We start from the raw sequence: 24,160 nt of genomic DNA, 5'->3' as shown, positions 1-24,160 counted from the left end.
AAGTCTTGGTATAATATGAAGCAACAGTTATTTACACTTGTTGGTATCTTAGTAAAACGATGTCATATATGTTATAAGAGGAAGGAAAAGCATCAAAGGAAAGAAAGCAGTGACCGTAGTGAAAGTTAGGAAAAAGTCTCTGTTTCCACTGCCGTACCAGATTGGTCACCACAGCTTCCCATAGGCAGTGGTAGAACCCAAGCAGCTCGGAAAGCTGTGACCAGGTGAACCGACTGCAGTCTTTAATTGCACAGCCTGGATGGGTTTGCACTTCTTAAGAGAATTTTGTGTATTCCATCTGTCACCTCTTGTGATTGAGAATAGTATCAATTAATTCTGCGTGTTAAGGAAATAAAGTAGGAAAGGGGGTCTGGGTGTGCTTTTGAATAAATAATAGTTTTTTACGGGTGTTTGGTATTCTGGTTTACAAAGAAATGAAAATACTGTTTGCCGCTGGTATGTCCTCTTACGAGGCCATATTTTATCCTCAGTTCTCACCCTTCCCCTTCCCTTGCCACTTCCATTACAGTGGAGATTTGGTCTGCTTGCTCGACAGTGCCTTGTCCTTAATACTTCCCATTAGTTTCCAGTAGTTACCTTGGCCTGCATGTCAGCCTTCAGTTTAATGGCCTTTTTTGTGTGTGTTCATTTTCTTTTGTTTCCCATCGTGGTTTTGTTTATTTCTTTTGTGTTTTTTTTCCTGTTTTCTTTTTTTTAAACCGTGGTGATGTTTGCCCTTCATATTCCCCAATGTTTGCACATGACAAGATGTTGCCATCCCAACATTACCTCCCACTTCACTGACCAGTGCCACTAATGACCATCTAGCACCAGCTACAACAGGACCATCGCCTTCAGCCCCGCGGGACGTCGTGGCCACCCTCGTCTCCACGCGCTTCATCAGACTGACGTGGCGAACGCCTGTATCAGACCCTCAAGGAGACAACCTCACCTATTCAATCTTCTACACCAAGGAAGGTATAAACAGGTAAAGATCTCAGTGGGTAAAATGGGTCATGCTTTTCCACAGCTCTTCTTTACGCTGGTTTTGCTTAAGGCTGACACTGACTCTGCAACAGATGTGTCCACAGCGGGCACGGAAACATCTTCCGAATAATCCACGGACCGTTGAGAGCAAGCAGTCACCTTGTGCTTTAAAACCCTGTAAACACAGTCTGATTCTAGAGAGAACCGTGTGCTAGGTGTTGGTTAATTGTTGACTCTCCCCAAGTAGTCCCTGCAAATAGAAATTCCATGAATGTGAAGCATTCACGGGTTTTGGATGTTTTATCCCAATGGCTTAGTTCAATCTACCTCTTTTTCTTAATGATGGGATCCACTGCTCAGAATTGGTTTCAAAATGTTGTGATAAGTTTGAAGAAGTTGGAGCTAGCAGTCATTTTGAGCAGTGCTTAATTAATTGCAAATTAGCTTGGTCCTCAGATTTATTGCCAAAGAGAATATTCTCTCTCTACTCACTGACAAGAGCCTGAGACTCCAAGTTAAGAAAGTAACCTGAAAAGAACGTAAAATACACTAGTGCTTGGGGTGAGTTGCCACTCTTAATTCTCTGGATAGGCATCCAGGCTCACAGCAATTTTTTTCATGAGGCAATGAGTAAAATTTTCTTTGCCTCACAAATGTTTTAGTTCATTACACAATGTGTCACTTCCGTCCTTTAGTAATAATCATCCTTACTGGGGATGTTTTAAGTGAGACAGGAAAGCAGGTGGGATCTTGCCAGCCAGTCTTGCTTCTTGCCTCTTCCTCCAGAAAAAAGGAAAGAAGAGGTTCTGTTTACTGTTGTGACATTACCTGGTGCTTTTTGACCAGTTGGGCCTTGTGGGAACGTTGCTTGGTTACTGAATGACACACACACACCTAAGCAGTGGGAAATCAGACCATTTTGAAGTCAAGCTTGGCTGTGCAACCCTCCTTTCCTTCCCAGCATTATAAAATGGTCGCTTTGTACTCCTTGAGTTACACAGGATCCTGTATCTTGGCTGGGGTTTGAAGTTTTATGCACCATCTCCTCATACTGTTCGATTTTTGCCTCTGTGTACCATTTCCTTTGCGTGCGTTACTGGATCGTTTCAGTAACATAAGCATTGTCTCTTCCTCGCTTGGATTTGAGCAGTGATCAAACCAGGTATTTGATGTATTTACCTTTTAAATTGGGCTTGTGAAGTATGAAAACAAGGACATGTAACATGGCTTAGCTGGATATGCCAACATCTCTAAACCGTCTGTGAAGGGCTGTAGAGAGTTGTCATCACGTTGGAAGCTGTAGGAGCATGTAAATCACTCTGCAGTGTATGCAGTGACATCTCTGACATCACAAGTTGGTGTGATGATGTCAGAGCGTTTTATTGAGGGAATTACGTGCAAACTAAGTGGGTGTCTCATGGCTTTAGTGTCACACCTCTGGAAGAACTCCAAGTAATCTGATCCAATAAAAATTACTGTCTTCCTTACGGATTGTTTAGTTCTGGGGTTATTTCACCCTCCCGTTGGGCATTCCAAATCGAAGACAGTTCTCCTGAAAAGGGCATGAAAATTCAAATGTGTCGAGGGGTGAAGTGAGGTTTAGTTCTGAGAGACTTCAACCAAGCACCCGGGCAGAACTCAACTTTCAGGATTTGCACAAAAAGAAAAGCAGTGGGGGTAGCACATTGCTGGTATGAGACGGTAAATTACACGTGTGAGACATTCAAATAATGTTAAACCCCACAGTTCAACCTAGTGTGCTTCAAACCCAGAAAATGGAGTTTAATTGCGTGTAATTGGACTGTCAAAATGGCTCTCTGAGCTCACTGCCAGGCTCTGCAGCCGACGTGGCTGGCACAGACTGCATTCACTTTGTAATAATTCCCCGCAGGTTGTTTTTTATGTATTTAAGTGTAACTTTAAACTTTGCACCTGCAGATAAACGCTTATTTCTGGTTTTGAACTGTAGGGTTCAAACCCTGCAGGAGTACCTGTAGATACTCTATAGCTATTTTATACCTTAACTCCAGTTTACAGAGCTCTTAATTGGGGATTAAACTGGAATGGGTTAGAATAGTCATAATATTCTGTAGGGTAATAGAGTTATTCATCTGGAGCATCTGGTGTGGTACCTGTTATGCCTGCCTAAACATGTCCGAGCTCGTCAAAGGTGCTCAAGGCTCCCTAAGAAAGGGCATCAGTGAGAGATTCATGTAGCACTTAATTAGGTTAATCTCAACGTGTTTGTGCCATGCTGCTGGGAGGAAAGGCACGGTTATTACTGAAAATTGCAATACTTGGACGTGTCTGTCTATTTTTTGATAAATGTTGTGTTTCCATTAAAATAATTTTGATTTTTTGGTAATTTTAAATAATAACCTTGGATTGCTGATTTTTTTTTGGAGATAAAATCAGTGAGTGCATTTATGCTTGAGGCAGAAAATGCGATGTATTTTGCATGTCAATGGGAGACGAAGGTTATTCCGCAGCTGTGAAGCGGTTGGCACTTACTCTGGGTTTTTGAATATCTTCATTGTGTCTTAAAGGAAATGAGCCATTGGAAAATGTGTTTTCTAGCAAACATTTTGCATGAGCTGCTATAACTGGACAAGTTAGTGAGGGAAAATATTTCTCTTTTTCCCCAGTGTCATTTGGTGATGGGTATGATATTTCTTTAGTGGTTGTCTTGCTTTTCTGTGAGCTTCTTCCCTGCAAAAAGAAGAAAACTCTTTCATAAAGATTTTTCATTCCGATGTACTATAATGCTCCTGCTCATTTAAGGATGGAAATTTTAAAAAATCTGAAATAAATTAAGCTGCTCATGCAATGGCAGTTTAACTTAACTTTCACAAAGGAGAATATTCTAGAAAATGTGTTTAAATAGATGGTGAGTTCCACTAAGGGTATTGTTTCCCTCTGTATGGATACAGTGTAATAATGCAGAAATCAACAGGGATTTCAAAGTGTTTTCAACCACGTTATGCTAAATCAGCCGTAAGAGTTGATTTAAAAAGAAATACATTTTAAAAGAGGGGATTTTGGCATCATATTTCCATGATTTAAACTGAAGCGTAATGGCTGGAAGGTAGGAAAGGGGAGACTGTGGAATAATTTTCCCTGGGCTTCTGCATTAAAAATGATTTAATAGCAGCTAATCATCAGGCTGAGAAGTGTCTGCCCTCTGCTGTGGAGCTAAACAGTGTCTGCAGACAAAAGGGAAGAATGGTGTTCAGAACGGCCACGTTTTCCTTTCATTTTCTCCATTTTCCTTTCATTTTCTCAGCGGGGAAGTTTTTCATTTCTTCTTTTGTATTTGTGTGGAAGCTCCTTTGCAGGGCAGGGCAGTGGGTGGGTGCCGTCACCCAGACGCAGCTCGGTGAAAGTCCCCATGCGGGCAGCAATGCGTCGGGAAGACAGGCTGTCCTTAGTCGATGATTTTATCTTCTAATCTCGAACTTGATAAGAACCGAGGGAGTTTCCTGAACTAAATACAAGAGTGTGCTTCTGCAGGGCTGAACAGCCGGTTCCCCCATGGCTGGGGGTCTCTCAGCGCGGGGCAATGATCCTTCCTGTTGCCTCAGCACATCAAGTGAATTTTCCCAACTGGAGCACAGCTTTCAGTTTGCAAAATGTCAACCTTTTTGCTGAGCTGAAGAGAAACGCTCCTCCCTGGGGCTCCGGCGGACAGGCTGGGGGATCCAGTAGCCTGGAGCCGTCTCCTCGGCGTTGCTGGAGGTGAGCACCTTCCCACCGGTCTGAGATCCCCAGGGTGAGCTCCGAGGGGAACCCATTGCTGAGGGCCACTGGCCGTGGGCAGACGTCGCCTTTGGTTGACTCCACTGCTTGTGTGGGAAGCACAGCTGGCTGCCTGGGTGTGCGCCAGTCTGAGCCCTGGGATGTTGTGGAAGAATCTAAATATTAGGGAGGAACTAAGTAAAGTTTGGAGGTAGAATGCATTCAAACAGCTGCTTTGAAAAAAGACACGAAAAGCAGCCCCGCAATATTAACAAAATTGCCTTAAATCTTGCCAGACGCTGTATGCTGCCTAAATATTTTTTCTTCTGGCTTCAGAGTAGTAGGATAAACTGTCACTGTGAATTACCACATGCTGTTACGAGAATACCAGAGAAACTACTTAGAATTCTGTGATGTAAAGTATAATTTATTTTTTCACTTCAGAGCATATTTTTTTGTTCAAAGAGAAGTTAGGAAACCGAGGTGGTTTGTCACCAACAATTCTGGTGTATTGTTACATGGTTCAGTCAGCGCGGTGTAAATAACCACGTCAGTACCACATTAGATACATTCCACTGGGACACATCTTAGTAGCAACTCTTCCTTTATTCACCCCCTCATAAACCCCTCTAACTGATCAATGCTTGTTTCCGAAAGGGAGCGTGTTGAAAACACCAGTCGGGCTGGAGAGACCCAAGTGACCATCCAAAACCTGATGCCAGAAACAGTTTATGTCTTTCGCGTGGTGGCTCAGAACAAGCACGGCCCTGGGGAGAGCTCAGCACCGCTGAAGGTGGCAACTCAGCCTGAGGGTGAGCTGGGAATATTTTGAGTCTTCTTGATTTTACATTCGATTATTTTGTTGTTGTTGTTGTTTTCCTCATTCATAACCTTGCCCATAGTAAGTTGACACTCTTAAAAGTTGTACTTGCAGACCACAGTATCAAAATGTTTTTCCAAGTTGGCTTGTTGGTGTGCTTATGTGATTTATTCTCACCCTTAAGAAGGAGTGAGAAGACATTTCTTGTTAAATAAAGTTTCTGTTATAAGAGGAATACTTGGAAATTGTCATTGACTGAAAGAGAAAGGAAAAAAACCACAAAACAAATGGAAAAAAATTTGAAAGCAAGCAAGACTTTCTTTCAAAAGAAAATGTGAAGTGTGATTTGTCAGATTGCTCAGGACAAAATGAAGCTGACCCAGGGAGCAGGATCTCCTTCAGGAGCTTGGTCCCACCTTTACACCCCCCAGGGAATCCATGGGACCTGCTGAAATGTGAACAAATCTTGTAGCTGGAGTAGGCCAGTGGTGACGTTGACACTAAAATAGGAGCTACTGAAGGTGTTCATGATGAGGTTTGGTGACTAGCAGGGTTTCACGCTTACATTTCAGTTCAGCTTCCTGGTCCAGCACCCAACATCCGTGCCTATGCCGCTTCCCCCACCTCCGTTACCGTCACCTGGGAAACACCACTCTCTGGTAATGGGGAAATCCAGAACTACAAGCTCTACTACATGGAGAAGGGACAGGACACGGAACAGGTACAGACCCTGCCTCTTCCCACTTCACATGCAGTGCCAGTAACAGCCTTTTATTTTGATTATGTTTTTACCTTAGATTTCCAAAAACACCTTGCCAAGTGTTCATTTTTTGGATAGACTGAATCCTTCAGCCTAAATTACAGAAATATTTAGAATTAAAAATGCAGCGTGAAATGTCTATCTCATGGAATTAAACCAGTGTTTTTTGTGATGGCTTTGTGATGGTTTTCTCCCGCATCAAGTTGCATCTGGGGATGCCTATCATGTCAGAAGAGGGAAACTCAAAATAATGGCTGTGTCGTCATGTAACAGTGCTGGTTCAGATGGTGTGAAGGGTCTTTGCACAGTTTCTCTAGGTCAGCTGTTTTTATTTTAGTAAAGTAGGCTGATTACTGACTTCAGCGTGATCCTTAGTCTGAATTGTTCTTAATTTTTTAGTTCTTTGATCTAGCCATTGATAGTAGTGAGGGTGTAATTGAGTACATGTTCTCTGTCTACTGGAAGAATGCAGTGTGTTCTGTACCCAGTGCAGGCTGCCACCTGCTCATAGGCACAGCTTTGGGAGGATTAATCCCAGACGTTTAATTTCCCATCCAATTACACAGGAGTAGGACTCCAGCTATAAAAAAAATGAAGCTAAGGGAAGAATGTTTTTGTTAGCATGTACAATCATTTTTGACAACAGTTTTTAGCTAGGAACGTTGTATTCCTCAGATAAAACTACCTTCTCTGCCTCTGCATCCCATGTTTCAAAACATAGTAATGATTTGTACTGATGGGTGAGTTTGCCAGATCCCTTTTCATTTACAGAAGCAGTGTCCATGTTACAATTTAAATTTAATATCTAGAACCTTCTCTTGCAGCTCATGTGGGTTTGATCTGGAGGTGCTACCGAAAGGGGCCATCCCTGCTTTCAGCTTTGAATACGACTGTACTAGAAGGCTTAAGTCACTTGTAATAACTGCAGACCTGATTCTGACCTTGACCTGTATGTACATTTCTTTACGAACAGGATGTTGATGTAGGAGGACTCTCCTACACCATCACCGGATTAAAGAAGTACACAGAGTATAGCTTCCGAGTGGTAGCTTACAATAAACACGGGCCTGGGGTCTCGACCCAAGACGTTGTTGTTCGAACGTTGTCAGATGGTAAGCTGCTTTATTCCAATTTTTTTCTTGGGTTTTGGGGTTGGGTTTTTTTCCAGGAATTGTGGTAATTTCCTTTAAGTAGATTTTTAACCAGGACGACTTTTACAGCTTTTGTTCACCGTTGCCATGTTTTATTAATAACGTGGTTGTTGCATGTGCTGAATGTCCCCCCGGAGGCTTTCCAAATTGGGTAAAGGAAAATTACTGTACCTGCAAAAGTATCTGATATTCTGATTATGGAACAATGGCGTCCTTCATCTCAAAATCAGTAGATTATTTCATGGGTTATTGAGCCTACAAAGTATTAAGAGTGGGCAGAGAAATACAATTATGTTGAAGGCAACAACTCCAAATTATTTTTTACTTTCTGTAATATTTTTACATCCGAGCAGACTTTTGCTTTTGGAGTGTTTTTATTTTAATTGTGGTCGTATTTGAAAATGTTGCCTGTCTTTGTATGGACTCCAGTACAAATACTGTTACATCAGCTCCATATAATAATGAGAGCAGAAAGTGGTAACAGTATTTTCTAGAAGGCAAATAAAGAGGTAGTGGGAGCAAATAGAGATACATGAGAAGTTGTGGAATGATAGTTAATGTTAACTTCCTGTTTTATATAGAGAATTTTATTTGTATATAAGAACAGTCAGACCAAAAGTGAGCCTAGCCTGGAGTCCTCTCCCCCAGGGTGACCAAAAGCAGATCAGAGGAGCCAAGAGGAGCATTGTACCCAGTTCTGTCTGTGCCCAGAACTTTGTTTCTGGGGCACTTCCTGAATCTGCGATGGCTTCTGTGCATTTACTGATTCAGTTTCGCTTCCTCATGGAAGAATCCTCTTCAACCCACATCAGTGTTTATCATCCACAACATCAAGCGGACAAAGATTCTACAGATAAATTTCCCGTGAAAAATCACGACTTGTCTGATTTGAACAGACGTCATTTATTGCCTGTGGCTGTGCCACATGGAAGAGCAACACCAGCCCTCTCTGTCCCACTCCCCGTGTTACAGACCTGTGCTATATTCACCCTCATTCGTCTCTTGTCCGCATTCCGTAGTCACAGAACTGGTGAACCATTGCATTTGTGGAAGCTCTTTCAACCTTCAGTGCCCTTTTCTGAACACTTTTCTGGGTTTCTTTTCTCCTACGTGCTTTTTAAGATGGAGGTAGGGGGCACTAAAATTGTTGCTGAAGAGGCATATGTGTAATTACTAGTATTTGCTTGGCTTTTTTGGCTCATTCTGAGCACTGAGGTGACATTTGTGGGATAGAATTGGTCTGCTTAGAGCTGTTGTTTTGCATGTAGAGGTAGGATCATTTTTCCCATGTGTGTAACTTCATCTACCATGAATTTCATCTGTCACTATAGTATCCAGGCACAAAATGTCCTGAAGTTCTTTACCATCAGATCTTGTCTGTACTGACACTGTCATCTCACTGCTCATCCCCTTTTCATCACTTAGGGATGTGTTGAGTAACGGGGGTCTCGGCACAGACCACAGTGGAGCTCCACAGGTCATCTCCCACCACGTATGTTCCTACCTTCTCTTTCCTCTCTTTTAACCAGTTGTTTACTCAGAAAAGGGCTTCCCCTCGTTGCTTCATTTCTTAAGAGCTCACCATTGGGTTTATGACGCAGGATTTCCCTTTAAAAAAGTGAAAACCACATATTATTCTTCCACATATCTATGAATTCAGTTTATTTGCCTCATATGAGTTTCTGACTCGTTACTTGAAGTTTCCAGTAGTTTCTCAAAACAGAACCTATTTAAATACTGGCATCAAATTTCCCATCTCCCAGCATCGAGGTAACCTGGGAAAGGTGACAGCCCACTCTAAGTCATGCAGCTGTTTCATCCCCGAGTTCCTTGAGAAGTCCTGGACGAGTGGCATCCAACCCTGGCAGTGCTGCCATTCATTCTGAACCTTCCATCACCCTTTCTGTTGACCCTCCAGTGCGGGAGATCCTGGAATCCCTTGTACAGGGTGTCATGGAAACCTCTCCTCTCCCTTCCACACAGCAAAACGCAAAGCAGTTGGTTGGGCGGCCTTATCTTTTTCTGTCATACCTGACAATTTGCTATCTCTGCAGTTCTCTGAAGCACTTCCAGCTCCTTATTTGTTTGAAGAAGAATTTATGGTTAGTTGTAATGTCATTTTCAGGTTTTCCTGAAGCTCTTTCTGACCCAGCTTATGTTTTGACATTAAATCTACTGAAATCCATTTTCTACAGCTTTCTGAAGGATGTCGTCTTGCTTCTTAGAATCCGATAACCCAGCTGCTTAACCATGCTGTTCTCCCCTTCAATATCGCAAATCTTTCCAGATGAAAGATGCATATTTTCTTCTCATGTTGTCTTATTGTGGTGTCTGTAAGGAATCTCCATGGTTCCTGCAGTGAATTCACTCTTAAGCTTCCTTTAGCTTGTGTTTAATGAGCTTTCATGTTTTTATGTAGGTTTTAGCTTCTCACTGAGGTATGTTATGGTGGTTTGTTGCAGCATAGCTCTTCAGGTATTACAGTCCGAGCCAAGGTTTATGTGCTGCTTGTAAGGATTCGTGGTCTCCCTCATCTGTAGGAGGCAATCACATATTGCGTCTGAAAATGTCATCTCTGCATCGCACCCTGACGGGGGCATTTCCCACACCAACTCGTCCTTGCAGGCTGAACCATCAGCGTGTCGGGGTTCTCCTGCCTGGGTAGTTGCTGTACAACGTTCCAGACTAGGCCATACCTTTCCTGCCCTGTTGGCCTGCTTAACTTCTTCATCTGTCTTTCTGTCACCAAGCTTGCAACGTACACATTAATTATTAATCACGTTGCTGTACAACGTTCCAGACTAGGCCATACCTTTCCTGCCCTGTTGGCCTGCTTAACTTCTTCATCTGGTCCGAGTCCAAGCTTGCTTTGACATAAAACAAACTGCGCATGGTGAGATAGGCGCATGTGAACATATTTACATGTGTGTAAATCCTCTCCTGTGTGCCACTGATTGTCTTTCTGTCACCAAGCTTGCAACGTACACATTAATTATTAATCACTCCTTGTGAAACCCGTGACTTTTTTTTAAGGTTGTTCTGAAAGTAGGCTCCAGCTGCATAAAACAAACAGCAAAAAAAGCAGAGCTTTATTTCATTTCCTCCCCTTAACCTGTGTTCTTGCCTGTTGAAGGACTTAATCCCTACGTCTGGTGACTTCAGACTCATTTCAGTGGCAAAGAGAGAAGGAAAACCAAACCCTCGCTGTCTCCGTTTCTGCTGTGAGACAGCGGGAGAGGGGTGTTTGTTTAAGCACACCCCAGCGTACCTCTCACTTAGCGCAGGGCACCTTTCGCTTTATGCACTCAGGAGTGTTTTCTCAGGTATTGTTTTGGCTGGTGTGAGTTATCTGGAAAAACCCATTATTCAGGCCCAAAGGATCTTTAGCCCTGTTGTGCTACTTCCCTGGCCTTATGCTTTGCTGGAGCCTCCCCTTCCTGCCAGGGAACCCTTATCTCTGCCTTTGAGATAACCTTTGCGAGTTTGAAGTGCTGCCTGCAACAAGAATTGCCTTGGGCTCGCTTTCTCTCTTAGGTTGCCTTTTTGTCTAATGGACTTTCACTGTGGTGGCCAGCAAGTTGCTCCAGCTTGTAAAGAACCAACAAAGAGGAGAAGTTTGAAAGCAGAAAGTGTCTTTGTGATGTGCTTCACCTCTTCAGTCTCGCAGGGACGTGTTCACTCTGAGGTTTCCCTGTTACAGAAAATCACAGTAACAAAAACCATGGCCAGAATTGTAACTGTGGGTTCCCAGAATGTAAATTAAAGATGTGATTTTGAAAAGTACTGAACGTGATCTTTTTTCTTATGAGTTTATGGGAAGTACCTTTATATACAAGACTTTTTTTTTTTTTTTGGTAGAAACCTGTGATAAGTGAAAACCTGAATAAAAATTGAGTTCATTCTTTGTGCTGAAAACACATAAACTTCCTAAGCCAGTCATACAGTACCTCTGGTAGAATTTCATAGTTACTTTCTATAATGTCTCTAACCACAATGGTTTGTACTTTCATAATGAGTGATAGCAGGGAGCAGTTTCATATGGAAATACAGTATTTGATGCAGTATATGGAAACTTGGGAGTTGTAATTCCTTTACTGTTTCCAGTCCCCAGTGCTCCACCGCAGAATCTCACGCTGGAGGTGCGCAATTCCAAGGTAAGATGTGGAGATTTTGAGTGGCTGGTGAGTCTTGGATCAACCCCGATTTAGAGCAGCTTTGGGTCTCTTTTCTACCCTGCTGCTTTTCAGCTATTTGTGTGTGAATTGCCCAAGAGAAGAGTATCTGAATGTGGGGCTTTAAGCGATAGAAACTCCAGTCCAAAGCCAGTGACAGTCTACCAAAGCTTGGAGGCTAATAATGAAATAGGCTTAATCAGGCACAAAAGCCTGAAGCACCAGAGCTTGAATGTGTTCCTGTTGATTAACTGTTGTGTACCATGTGTGTGCCCACGCGTGCACGCCCAGGCACTTTAAAAGAGGAAATTGTGTCCTTGGTCATTATGACTTTAGTGATTGATTGGAGGTTTTTTAAAAAGCATTTTCAAAACTCTTTTCCAAATATCTTTTTCTACAACCTGCGTGACTAAAAATAAACAACTTCCTGCACATAAACTGCAGTTCAGGTAACTTGCACCCTTTAGAGAAAATATCACTTCTTAAAGATAGATCCTCAAATAAACCATATTTCAGGATAACCCGGAGAAAATGAGAGGGAAGCCCAAGGGGCTATTTGTGAAATTGGAATCAGAAGGTCTAACAGGACTGAAACCCTTTGAGGTGCACTTCTACAGGCACTATATGACCTGGGCTGCTGCGCAATCATAAGAGTTTCTGCTTTTTACGGCTAGCCTATGGTTTACAATACGAAAATGCAGTCTTTCCCGTACGCATGTGTTTTATCTTGTGCTTCGTGAAGTAGCGCTAGAGTGGTGTCTCTGGCTGCGTGGGAGGCGATGGCTTTGTGATGACCTTCTGCCTTCCACAGAGCATCATGCTGCACTGGCAGCCCCCTCCTGCAGGGACACAGAGCGGGCAAATCACTGGATACAAGATTCGCTACCGTAAGGTGTCCCGCAAGAGCGATGTGACGGAGAGCATTGGTGGAACCCAGCTCTTCCAGCTGATTGAAGGTGAGCTCTTATTTGCAAGCATTTGTTATCAAAAGGAGGGGTTTAGGTGCCGCTATTGGACTGAGACTCAGAAACATGTTTATGTAGGGTTCTTGCCTTGGGATTAAAAATGAAGACACATAAATTAAGTGTTCGTAGGTTATGAGGCAGCGTGGGCTGGCTAGTGGCAGCCAAAGTCTTGTGACCTGTTTTTTTAGCCCTAATTTTGCTAAGCGGACTGGATGAATCCTTTCAAACCTTTCTAAAAAGCATAAGGTTATGTGGAGAAAATGGGCACATACAGTGAGCTCAGCACCGAATGCCAGAAGTAAGTCTGGAGAAGGATGGCAGAGAAATGCAGTCGAGTGGGCACTGGGCAGTCTCACCTCTTCCGTGGTGGTAACGCGTGGGTGCACGCTCTGTCATGCGATGCTCACCGACAGGCCCAGCTCAGAGGCGCTGTGCACACAAATCATCCCACCTGGATCCACTGCCATCAGCCTTTTCCCTTCTTTCTGGCATGGACATCCCCTCTTTATTTTGTACACTTCAAAAAATCCAGCTTAGTACATTACTTAGCCTAAATTATGTATTGTTACCAGAACTAGAGTTTTGTATAGCAAAAATAAACAGTATGTGAGAACAGGAGCAGGACTACATATTACTCATTTTTTAAACCTCTGTAAATGAACGGTTGGTCAGAAGAGAAGAAATTGTGCCTTTCTAGAAACGAATATACACTTTTTAACAAGATGTTTTGAAGTCAGAGATCCTGCTGTGACTCTGTTTCAGTTTTCTCAGAGTAGGATTTGCTATGTGCCTGTAACTAAAATATCTTTTTGCCAGCAACAAAGCCTGTGTTCCATCTACCCAGTTTTGAGTGCGTTTTCGTACTGCTTTGATTAGTGATTATACACTCTTACGTGCAGTAAACAAACTGTTTGCGCAGTTTGCTCACTTGCTGTCTACAGTCTGCATCAGTGTTTAGTTATAAATGTGGGTGGTTCTGTATTTAAAGCTAACGAATAGCCAGAAATTACAACTGGCTGCAAACAGTCCCTCGCGGGGTCTGCCAGCAGCACGTGGGGCCAGTGCATAGTGTCCCAGCGTAGCTGTCACACCCCAGTTGGTGTGAGATAATCCGTCCTGGGTTGATATCTTGGGTGCTTCTTGTTCCTTAGGTCTGGAGCGAGGCACAGAATACAGCTTCCGAGTGGCAGCCCTGACTGTGAACGGCACTGGCCCAGCCACGGACTGGGTATCAGCAGAGACATTTGAGAGTGATCTGGATGGTGAGATCAGAAGTTCGACCGTATTTGTGACATCAAAACCATTAGAATTTGCAGGCAGGGCACACTATGGTTTGACTGCCCTTTTTACAGGCAAACCCAATTGTTTTGAATTGATTTTACTGTATTCTAATTGTGCAATGTGCTCTATTTATGATTAAGTGAAATTAATTTCCATTTTAACATCAAATTCTTGCCAGATGAGTAAAATGGCTTGAAATTAAACTCTGCTCCTACGTGCACTATGATTTTTTTCTTAAAATATCTTTCCCGAGCCTTTTCTCTTTTTTCTCTTTTTTCTCTTTTTTCTCTTTTTTCTCTTTTTTCTCTTTTTTCTCTTTTTTCTCTTTTTCCTCTTTTTCCTCTTTTTCCTCTTTTTCCTCTTTTTCCTCTTTTTCCTCTTTTCCCTCTTTTCCCTCTTTTCCCTCTTTTCCCTCTTTTCCCTCTTTTCCCTCTTTTCCCTCTTTTCCCTCTTTTCCCTCTTTTCCCTCTTTTCCCTCTTTTCCCTCTTTTCCCTCTTTTCCCTCTTTTCCCTCTTTTCCCTCTTTTCCCTCTTTTCCCTCTTTTCCCTCTTTTCCCTCTTTTCCCTCTTTTCCCTCTTTTCCCTCTTTTCCCTCTTTTCCCTCTTTTCCCTCTTTTCCCTCTTTTCCCTCTTTTCCCTCTTTTCCCTCTTTTCCCTCTTTTCCCTCTTTTCCCTCTTTTCCCTCTTTTCCCTCTTTTCCCTCTTTTCCCTCTTTTCCCTCTTTTCCCTCTTTTCCCTCTTTTCCCTCTTTCTTTTCCTTTTTCTTTTTTCATATTTTTTTAATCAGTCTTTTTCTGAAGAGAACATTTGACCCCCAGTAATTGTTATTTTTTCCAGAAGAAAAAGGAGATTGATTCTACTTTCAGTACTGGTAGACTAGTGTGGACCATATCTTCCATCGGAAATGAAATCTTTTCCACCAAAGCCATAGATTCATGATATGCACTGTACAGAACCGTGTTAACATTTTGGGTTTTTCCAGTGTTAACAACAAAAGTAGAAAATGTTCTGTGAGTAATTTTGTCCTTTGATAGTTGTTCCAGATGTTTGGTGTTTACTACTTTAGGATAATGTGCAAGTGGGAACCTGGTTCTTGCAGAATTCAAACTAGCAAACTTGTGAGCATCTCCCAGCATAGAAGAGCAATTAAAAAAAAGTGCTATTTTTAAAAGGTTGGCTGGGGGGAATCTCTTTGGAACTGCCTCCATGGAGCTGGTGATTCTGGATGGGCTGTTCCTGTAGCCGAAAAGTGGTCGGTTAGAACAGTGGCACATGAGTTACCTTATGCTGGTTGCAGGCCAGGCTCCCTCTTGGCTTTCTTAAAGTAGCTGGAGGGTTGTCGTGGCATAATGCTGCAGGACCCAGTCAGGTCTCACATCCGTGTGGTTGAGGTCCAGTTACAAGGGCAGCTGGAAGACAAGAATAATGAAGAGCTTCAATGTTTGCTTCAACAGGTGGCTGATGAAAGCCCTCGAGAGCCCACACTTCAGTCTTTGTGTTATGCAAAGTTGATGCTCAGCTTAATGCTTGTCCTCTCCTTGCATGCTTTCCATTACTTAATAAAGAGCAGCACAAACCCCAGTGTTAATGGTGGAGTTCAGTTTTGCAGTTACATAAAGTGACTTTTTAGAGTTGAAATTGCTTTTGTCTCTGTGTCTGTCTTCCTCTAACTGGGTATGACACCACCGTGCAGCAGGGAGAAACCCCTGGCTCCCCAAACCCAAACAGAGCTCTGTAAATAGGCAGCACTACGCATGGTAATGAAAATGTGCTCTGCTTTTGCATTGGACTTAACAGCACTTTGCCAGAGGATAGCATCAGGATGAGATTTAAATAGGGCAGAAGGAGGGGAGAAGAAAAGAACCCGTTCCTTCTGTGCGGACTTTATAATTTTAATTTAGTTTTCAAATAGGACCGTTGCAGTCTTTGCAGGAAATCTAACTTTCTTTATGCATATTCTTTACGATAAATAAAGATTCACAGTTAAGGCTGTAGGCACAGTTAATGTAGTATTCATATCACTCTGTATACACGTATGAGGTATTTGTGTATCTGCGTACTAGAAAGATGATATATATTATTTGCTCTTCTTTCTTTAGTAAGCTCATGTGGATAATTTTAATACCATGCAAATGTATTTACAGCTAATCTTTAATTTCTCAGGTTTAGTAGATATGGAAGGCATAATTCCTTTCTATTCCGTGGCTGCTTTTTGAATTTAAATAGAAATAATTCCCTGTATAGTGTCATCAGTGTAAACGGGAGCCGAGCTGTTGCAATTCAGCGTGAGCTGAGCTGTGGAATTTTGCAGAGTTGGTGCAAGTCCCACCAGGAGCGCAGATGCAAGAGGTGTTAAGCAGCTGTACAGAGTTTATCCCCACTGCACTAACTTCTGTGCAGTTGGAAATGTCATCTCTTGTACTGCAGCTCTGTAGCTTTTCTGTATTTAATAGTTGTGGACTTTAATTGATCAGCTGTGTCAGCTGGAGACCATCAACTCCCTGGGCTAGCAGGCCAATGGCATATTATGATCCAAATAATCCTCTTGGGGTGCTTTATTAAATGTTTTTAGATAAATGCAGCATGTTTCATTAAAATGAAATCCCTGCAGGAAGCAGAACTCTTTGTACTGATTTTATTTTAGAGTGGAGAACTCAGCTTTATATTGCAGAGAATTATTTAAAATCTGCCAATGTGCGGCAGGCTCCAGTGGCCTGACAAATATTAATTTCATTTTTGAGGAGTTAAGGATACAACACCAGTAGGTATGGTGGGGCTTTTAGATTGCTTTTAGGGTCTAATCAACAGTGGGGAAAAAAACCTTTTAGTAAAAGTATTAGGGGATTACAGTGACATTGTGGAAGTCCTTCCACATCCCACCTCCCCTTTGGGTTGCGATTAGGTTTGTGTTGCTCTTGGGGCTGGGGTTTGAACATTTGATGTGGACTCTACGGGTACTTTTTGATCTTGTGGTGTGGTTGTGTAGTCTCTGCATATGTTCAGTGAATTATGTAGAAGAGACTCGGGGATTTAAACGGCGACAGCGTAGGACAAGTCACAACAAACCTTTGCAGCACGTGCAATAGATGGTTTACTGACGACTGTTAGAGCTTTGGAATATTTTATTTAATCCTACAAGCAGCTCAGGAACCTTTCTTTGATCATCAATGTGTTTTCAATATACTTCTATTAATGCACACAAGTAAGTAATATGATGGAACTGAAAGTACATGGCTTTGTGGAGGGGAAGGATGTGATAAATTTAATGCATATTTTCAAAAATTACAAATTGGAAAGAGCATGCACAAACATCAAAAAAGTCTGCCTTGAAGCAGATCTGATGCTCTTCTTCAGTACAACTGTCCTTTATTTAAAGAGGATCAATTAAAATAAATTAATATATGAAACTATGGGAGTTTTCTTCTGCCTATTCACTGCTCTCTCTCGTAGACTAAAGCCCTTTCCTTTGGGGCATACTCACTTCAGAGTAGAAGCGTTGCATTTGACCTCACTAGGTCAAATAGCTCCTCGCGTAATTACCTGTATTCAAGAGAAATCCTTGAGATGCATCGTTTTTCTTTAACAGAAACTCGTGTTCCTGAAGTTCCCAGTTCCTTACACGTCCGTCCGCTTGTCACCAGTATCGTCGTAAGCTGGACTCCACCTGAGAACCAGAACATTGTGGTGAGAGGCTACGCGATAGGATACGGCGTTGGCAGCCCTCACGCGCAGACCATCAAGGTGGACTACAAGCAGAGATACTACACCATTGAAAACTTAGGTAAGGAAAGCCAACTAACATCAGTGCCTCAAGTTTACTTTTCATTTATGGTACTGTTTACTAATTATGGGATTATAAATAAATAAAACTACAAGCAGGTTTTTCAGAAGGTATTTTTCTGTATTCAGATTCTACACCGGATGCATAACTGTTGATATATTTCAAATAAACTAAATTTTCTGATGATGGAGGAATAAAAAATACCCCAAAACCCTGGATTCACCGAGCTTGAAGCACAGTGCTTTTTATGACAAAAACTTTCATGCTGAGCAGCATTCCCTTAATCTCCTTCTGGAGCTGCGGAGCAGGTGGCTTTGGGCAAAAAAGATACTAAAATGTTACCAAGATACGGTGGAGTCTACATAAAAAGAAAAATATAGAATCGCTCCTCCACAGAATTCTCTGTGGTAGGTAAAATACCTGAAAGCAAAGTAAATACTAGGATTGCAAACGATGAGGAAGGTTCATAAGATTGGAGTTTTGGATAATATTATAGCAGACCAACTTAAAGGGTCCATTTTGAAATGTTTTTCCTCACTGCTATTTTGACCGTACTGAAGGTAGGTTTGCTGTAATTATAGACTTGCCGTATGAGAGCTGTTGAACGCTAAAAGAAGTTCTGTGATGAGACCTTCTCAGTTCAGGTTTAGTTTAATTATTTCATGCATTTCAGTTTAAAAAATAAAACACTGACCAAAGAGAACATGGAGAAGCAGAAAACAGGATTCACTGACAGTTTGCACTAAAAAGAGGTTGGATTTTTTTCCTCTTTAGACCCAAGCTCCCACTATGTCATAACTCTGAAAGCGTTTAACAACGTCGGCGAAGGGATCCCTCTCTACGAGAGCGCAGTGACCCGGCCTCACTCAGGTAAGGGCAAGCTGCTGATCTTTACGTTCTGCACAGCCAACGTTGTTACCACACCGAGCAGCTGCACGGGCGATGGGCGATGCAGGAGCGTTGGCTTTCAGTGCCAGTACGCTCCGTTTCTGTAACTGATTGGCCGTACTGTCGTGGTGATTGCTTCACCTGCTTCATTTGTTCATTAAATTACCTAAAATTGGTTTCATTTTTAAATCACAAAACTTACTTTTCAACTACTCGTAGATGATCTTATTCAAAAAGTTCCCATTACGTTAGCACACATTGGGTGAGTGCAGTCCTAGAGCCATTGCCTGAATTCTGATTTTCATGGACAAGTATAGATTATTTTTTTTCCTTTTTCTTTTACACTGAGGTTTTGAATACGATGCCTGCATTTTTTATTAAGTCTTAATCTGCAGTCACTTACACTAAACAAGTTTTTTTTTTTTTAATCTTGTAATAGAGTAATGAAAAATTTTAAGCAGAGAAATGTTTGCAAGTGAGCTATTACTGTGCTGATGTTCACTGTGCTCCTTGCTAGACTGTTGACATCAGTTACTTTGTGCAGATGTTAACACCTGTTTGTTTTAGTCTTCTGAAGAGCAGGAATTCTTACAGATTCTACAGCAAATTGCAGTTTCTTCAGTTACTGAAATTTTTTATGATACTTGGAACTTGATTGCCATTAACATTAGTTAAAAGATGATGGGACTCCCGTCTAATTTTTATGAAGTGGCACGTACCCATCTAGATCTTTTTCCTACTCATTGTTTTCTGGACATTCTGAGGCAAATAAAGTCCAAGTTAAAATTACTGTGTCTTTGGGGTTCCTAGGCTGTGGCTAAATGTGCTGAACACTAATACAATCAGGGAGATATATATATATATGCATGCATATATTAGCATGTATATGTTGTCTTACTGTCTTAAAGGAAAACGATGAAGAGTGATTTTATTGGCCAGTCTTATGTCACCTATTAACTCTGGCTTTTCTCTCTTTTTCTCCATTTCTCACCTTTCATTTCATTGTACTACCCTGCATTTCTCCTTTTTTGTTTTTTGTTGACATTAAAATGCCACCTTCTCCCTTTTTAATTATAATACACAACTTTTTACCCATCAATTCCCTAGACACTTCCGAGGTTGATTTGTTTGTTATTAATGCTCCATACACTCCAGTGCCAGATCCGTCTCCCATGATGCCACCAGTGGGAGTTCAGGCTTCCATCCTGAGTCACGACACCATACGGATCACTTGGGCAGACAACTCTCTGCCAAAGAACCAGAAGATCACGGATGCTCGCTACTACACAGTTCGCTGGAAAACAAATATTCCCGCAAATACGAAGTACAAGGTATCGGAGTTTCAACAACACTAACACAGCTGCAGTACTGCAGTGAGAAGTTTCGTGGCCTCTTCTCCCATGTAACAAGCAAATAGGACGAGAGGAAATCACCTCAAGTTGTGCCACGGAGGTTTAGATTGGATGTTGGGAAAAATTGCTTCACTGTGGGGGTTATCAGGCACTGGAAGGGGCTGCCCAGGGCAGTGGTGGAGTCCCCATCCCTGGAGGGATTTAAAAGATGGGGAGATGAGGTGCTGAGAGACATGGTGTATTGGTGGACAGGTTATGGTTGGTCTTGATCTTAAAGGTCTTTTCCAACCAAATGATTCGTTGATTCTCTAGTCAAGTCAGGGTTAAGTGAAAAGATATGGCTGCAAAGATTCTTGTAGGTTTAGTGGAAGCAGTTGGTTCTGTGGTGTTCGTGGCGTGTGTGTGTGTACGAGTGGAGACGGTTCTGTGTGTGAGTGAAGGGAAGAGCTGGCTGAGGGAAGGAAGGCTCCCAGAATTCCGTTCTGCTGTGGAACAAGGACACAGTGACAGTTTGATCCTTTTGGCGTTACCCTTAATGCGATGGCTTTGTGTGATAGACGTGGGCTTACCTTTAGAGGAGCCGGTAATGTATTAACAAGGTCCATGTTCCTCATGGCTTCTCTTCAGTTAGCAGAAGAATCTGAATTTGTGGGGTGAGTCATGCAGGGAAAATGTTTACCCTGATGGTTTTACGTTTCCTTTTACAACTTTTTTTGCTCATACGAAGTTGATAGTGAACTGAATGGGGGCAATATATGTAACAATAACTTTGTGATATCCCTGCCTTCCTTGGTTTTCACCCACTGTTTTGATTTGGAGGCTAGATTTGGGATTCAGTTTATTGGTTTGGATTTTTTTAGTTGGTTGGTTGGATTTCTTTCTTTTTTTAAAAAAAAAAAAGTAATACATCAGAGTTATCTGGAGGCCTCAAAAATGCTGACTGCAAATTTCCCATTTGAAAGGAGACTCAAAGGAAATGGTTGTTATAATATGCAGCTAGTGGAGCTCCCTTTATGCTCTCACGGAGCAATCTTGTTATAAACCAGATTTTTTCCTAATTGAAATGAAAAGATGTATATATGTGTGTTCTTCCTCTAAAGGCAAGTCATTTATGAACCCACATTCTTGAGCCACATGCAAAGGATGTCTGGGGAGTGATTTATACAATGCTGCAGTTTCATTAGTTTAGTGCTTGAAAAACCCACCCCCAGTGGTAAATTAAACACTTCCACCTTCTCAGTGCTGGCGGCCAGCGGTCAAGAAATTTTGTCGTGGTCCAACATAATATGTAAGGATGGAATATAGTTCAAATTACTCATTGTAAGAAGCATTTGCCTGAAAGAACATAAGTTTGAGAACATTAGCTCTAATAATTTTTAAGGCATGATGTTTGGAGAACTCATATTCTCATTTTCTTTTATTATTTGTTTCAGTCCTGAATTGTGTACTATGTTGGACTGCAACAACTGCTAATTTTAGGAAAGACAAAACCTCTCTTAAGCGACGCTGTTCAATCTGCTGCCTTATTTCAGGCAGGTCTTTGGTACCTTTATTGACTATGAGGTAGTCTATCATTCCTTATGGCCACCTCGAGCAGCTTTGTTATTTACTGCTTGTTTTGAGTCTGTTGGCCCAGTTGCATCGGAGCTTCTCTGGTACGCAGCCTTGCACGCAGAAACGTTATCTTTGTGTCAGCTTGCAAGTACCCAAAGCTACATCACCACGGTGTTGTTTCATCCATCCCTCTCGTCAGTAAATTGGATGTTGATGTATTTTATTAATATTTTTTCCATTTGCTCTCCCCTTCTATGCTGACACTGTCAAACTCTTAAAGAGGCTGCATGCTTCAAATACAAGTTAAGAGGTTCCACCTTAAGGAGCCTTATTTTTCCTCAATTTGTAGAGGAGTTCTGTCAATCTAGAGCATGTAAACACCACAACAGATGTGATCCGGTTCCTGAAGTTAAAATACTCCACTGCGCTTTGAACTGTGTAGTGTGGATCAGAGAGCGTTTTGCAAAGGATCTTTGTTGGGGGAGCAGAGTCGTCCCACTCACGGGGGCTACCTGTGATTTATCATTGCCCTCTCAAGCGTAAGCTGAAGTATTAATTCTTAACTTGGATCTTTTAGGACCATATAAAAGGAAAATAAATTTTACAGGGTAATACTTTGGAAGGGTTTTGTGTCACGGGATAAGTTGTGTTCTTAAAAACAGTAAGTGGTGTTAAAAAATGAAGGAAGCGGAGAATTCTAACACTCCGTTTAGCGTTTTGTGTGTCATTCACATTCAGTGCGATGTGCAGTGAAACTGGAAGATACCAAGTCTCAAAGCCATAGATGAAAAATACAACTTTAACCTGTAATAAGGACTCCAGTTGCCACACGTGACTGCAGCTCAGAGCTAAAAGAAAGCTGGCATTGATATTTGAGATATAAAGGCTCTTTTTTTTCTGAATTTGGACTATATTATTCATAGTCTTCAAGGAACAAAGATGGCATTTTCCTTGAAAAAGAATTAGCTGAAAACAGTTGTTTTCTGAAGGCGATAGTTATTAATACAGTTTTTCTATGACCCTGTCAAAAACTGAAACAACTGACCCTTTGATTCTGTGTTCACATTGCTGTAGGTCAAGGTAAGGGATATACATGTATGTAGATACATCATTTTTTTCCATAGGTCTCAAGTACTTTGTGCTTATGTTCAAGTCATGCATAACAAATATCAGAAATTTAATGTAAAGGTCAAAAATTCTACCGAAATGGCTGAGTTACAAATCACACTACAACCCATGTGTTGTTTCAGCCTGTGATCCTAGATAACCATTTTCTTCTGAAAAAGATCTACCTATTAATAAAGCTTCATTATCTTCAAGTCTCTCAGCACCTGCACTTTCAGTTGATTTTTTTTTTTTTTTGTAAAGCATGTTAAATATTTACTGAAAATTCTGGCAGGAATTTGGAAGGCAGGTACAGATTTCAAGGAGGGCTGTTACTGTTAGCCGTGCTTCACTGTTTTCCCTCGCCAGATCAGTTAATGAAATGCTGTAAATTAAACCCCCCAAGTAGACAGCAGTTTAGCCTGCTGCATGACAAGTGTGCCCTGGACCTTGTATTGCTTTTTTAAAAAAAAAAAAACAAAACAATACAAAAAACCACCATAATTGACTGCTATTAAATGCTCTTGCTGATTGCAGAAAGAATTTCTAGTTTAGGATAAAACAGTTGCGCATTGCGACTTGATTAATGAATTTGCATGACAGAGCAAAAATGTTACGGAATTAATGAGTGTGGTTATGAAAATGTAGGGATGCTAAAATGTTTTAAACGCTTACCTGAGACAAAGGTGTTTAAAAGCTGGTGACGGATGGCCTTCTGTTCAGAAGTTACTGACTCTTTGTTTTTCTTTCAGACTGCAAATGCGACCACTTTGAGCTATTTAGTGACGGGGTTAAAACCAAATACCTTGTATGAATTCTCGGTGATGGTGACTAAAGGTCGAAGGTCAAGTACTTGGAGTATGACGGCACACGGGACAACTTTTGAATTAGGTACTGCTCCGTGGCTGGCCGGAGGGGCCGACGTTCCTGATGAGGCGAATAAAGTCACGTCTGCCAGAATGCTGGAGGAGGGAAAGCGTGGATTTAAAATTATTAAGCTCGTGAATACTTGCTAGGGGCTTCTTTTCTTTATAGATTAGTCAGAAATTGTGATTAAAAAACCAACAACATACTTCAAAATTCAAAGGGGTGATTGCATGGGAAAAAATTTACATCAAATTACAGAGGAGTAATGAATAATGTACCACGCTTAGCGGACAGGGGAGAATAAAGAAGCGTACACTTGAAACATCTCAGAAATAGCATTTTCATAGCAAATACAAAGAAAATATCTTAGCAAATAATAATTAAAATTATGATGATAGTTATTAAAGAGTGAGGAAATGCATGAGGCAAATAAATTAAAAAAAAAAAGAAATCCCAGTAGGAATTAAGACATCCAAACCAGCCCTGCATTCCCTTTCTTCAGCAGCAGTTGCCATTGCGGTGCTGCCGGGAGGAACTTGGGCCCACCCAGGAGCTGCGAGGTCCAGGACCTTTCCTTCATTACCTCTTTTTCTCCTGCAGTGTTAAATGATCTTTGTGCAATTAAATTTACTGCATACTTTGCTTAGGTTTCCCCTTGTATGAACTGTAAGGACAAAAGAGAGCTGATCCAAATGACCCTCTAGTAGATGTGACTGTGGATGAGGAAAAGGCTGAGGTACTTA

The 24,160-nt window shown here is 41.6% G+C and overlaps 1 protein-coding gene across 1 annotated transcript; it reads left to right on the top strand.

Moving 5' to 3' along the window:
• Positions 1-768: 768 nt before the first annotated feature.
• LOC104547305 (neogenin-like) lies at positions 769-23,566 on the top strand (the record flags this gene model as incomplete). Its single annotated transcript, XM_010192932.1, has 11 exons — positions 769-988; positions 5,380-5,534; positions 6,115-6,263; positions 7,276-7,414; positions 11,558-11,607; positions 12,437-12,581; positions 13,742-13,852; positions 17,458-17,652; positions 18,427-18,522; positions 19,648-19,871; positions 23,303-23,566. Coding segments are annotated over 11 exons (1,748 nt in total), but the record flags the coding sequence as incomplete, so codon positions are not given.
• Between the last annotated feature and the right edge of the window lie 594 nt (positions 23,567-24,160).

The sequence above is a fragment of the Mesitornis unicolor genome, unplaced genomic scaffold (assembly GCF_000695765.1).
Source record: "Mesitornis unicolor isolate BGI_N332 unplaced genomic scaffold, ASM69576v1 scaffold25619, whole genome shotgun sequence".
Taxonomy (NCBI): Eukaryota; Metazoa; Chordata; class Aves; order Mesitornithiformes; family Mesitornithidae; genus Mesitornis; species Mesitornis unicolor.
Note: the sequence above shows the minus strand (reverse complement) of the source record. Positions and strands in the feature narration are given on the sequence as shown.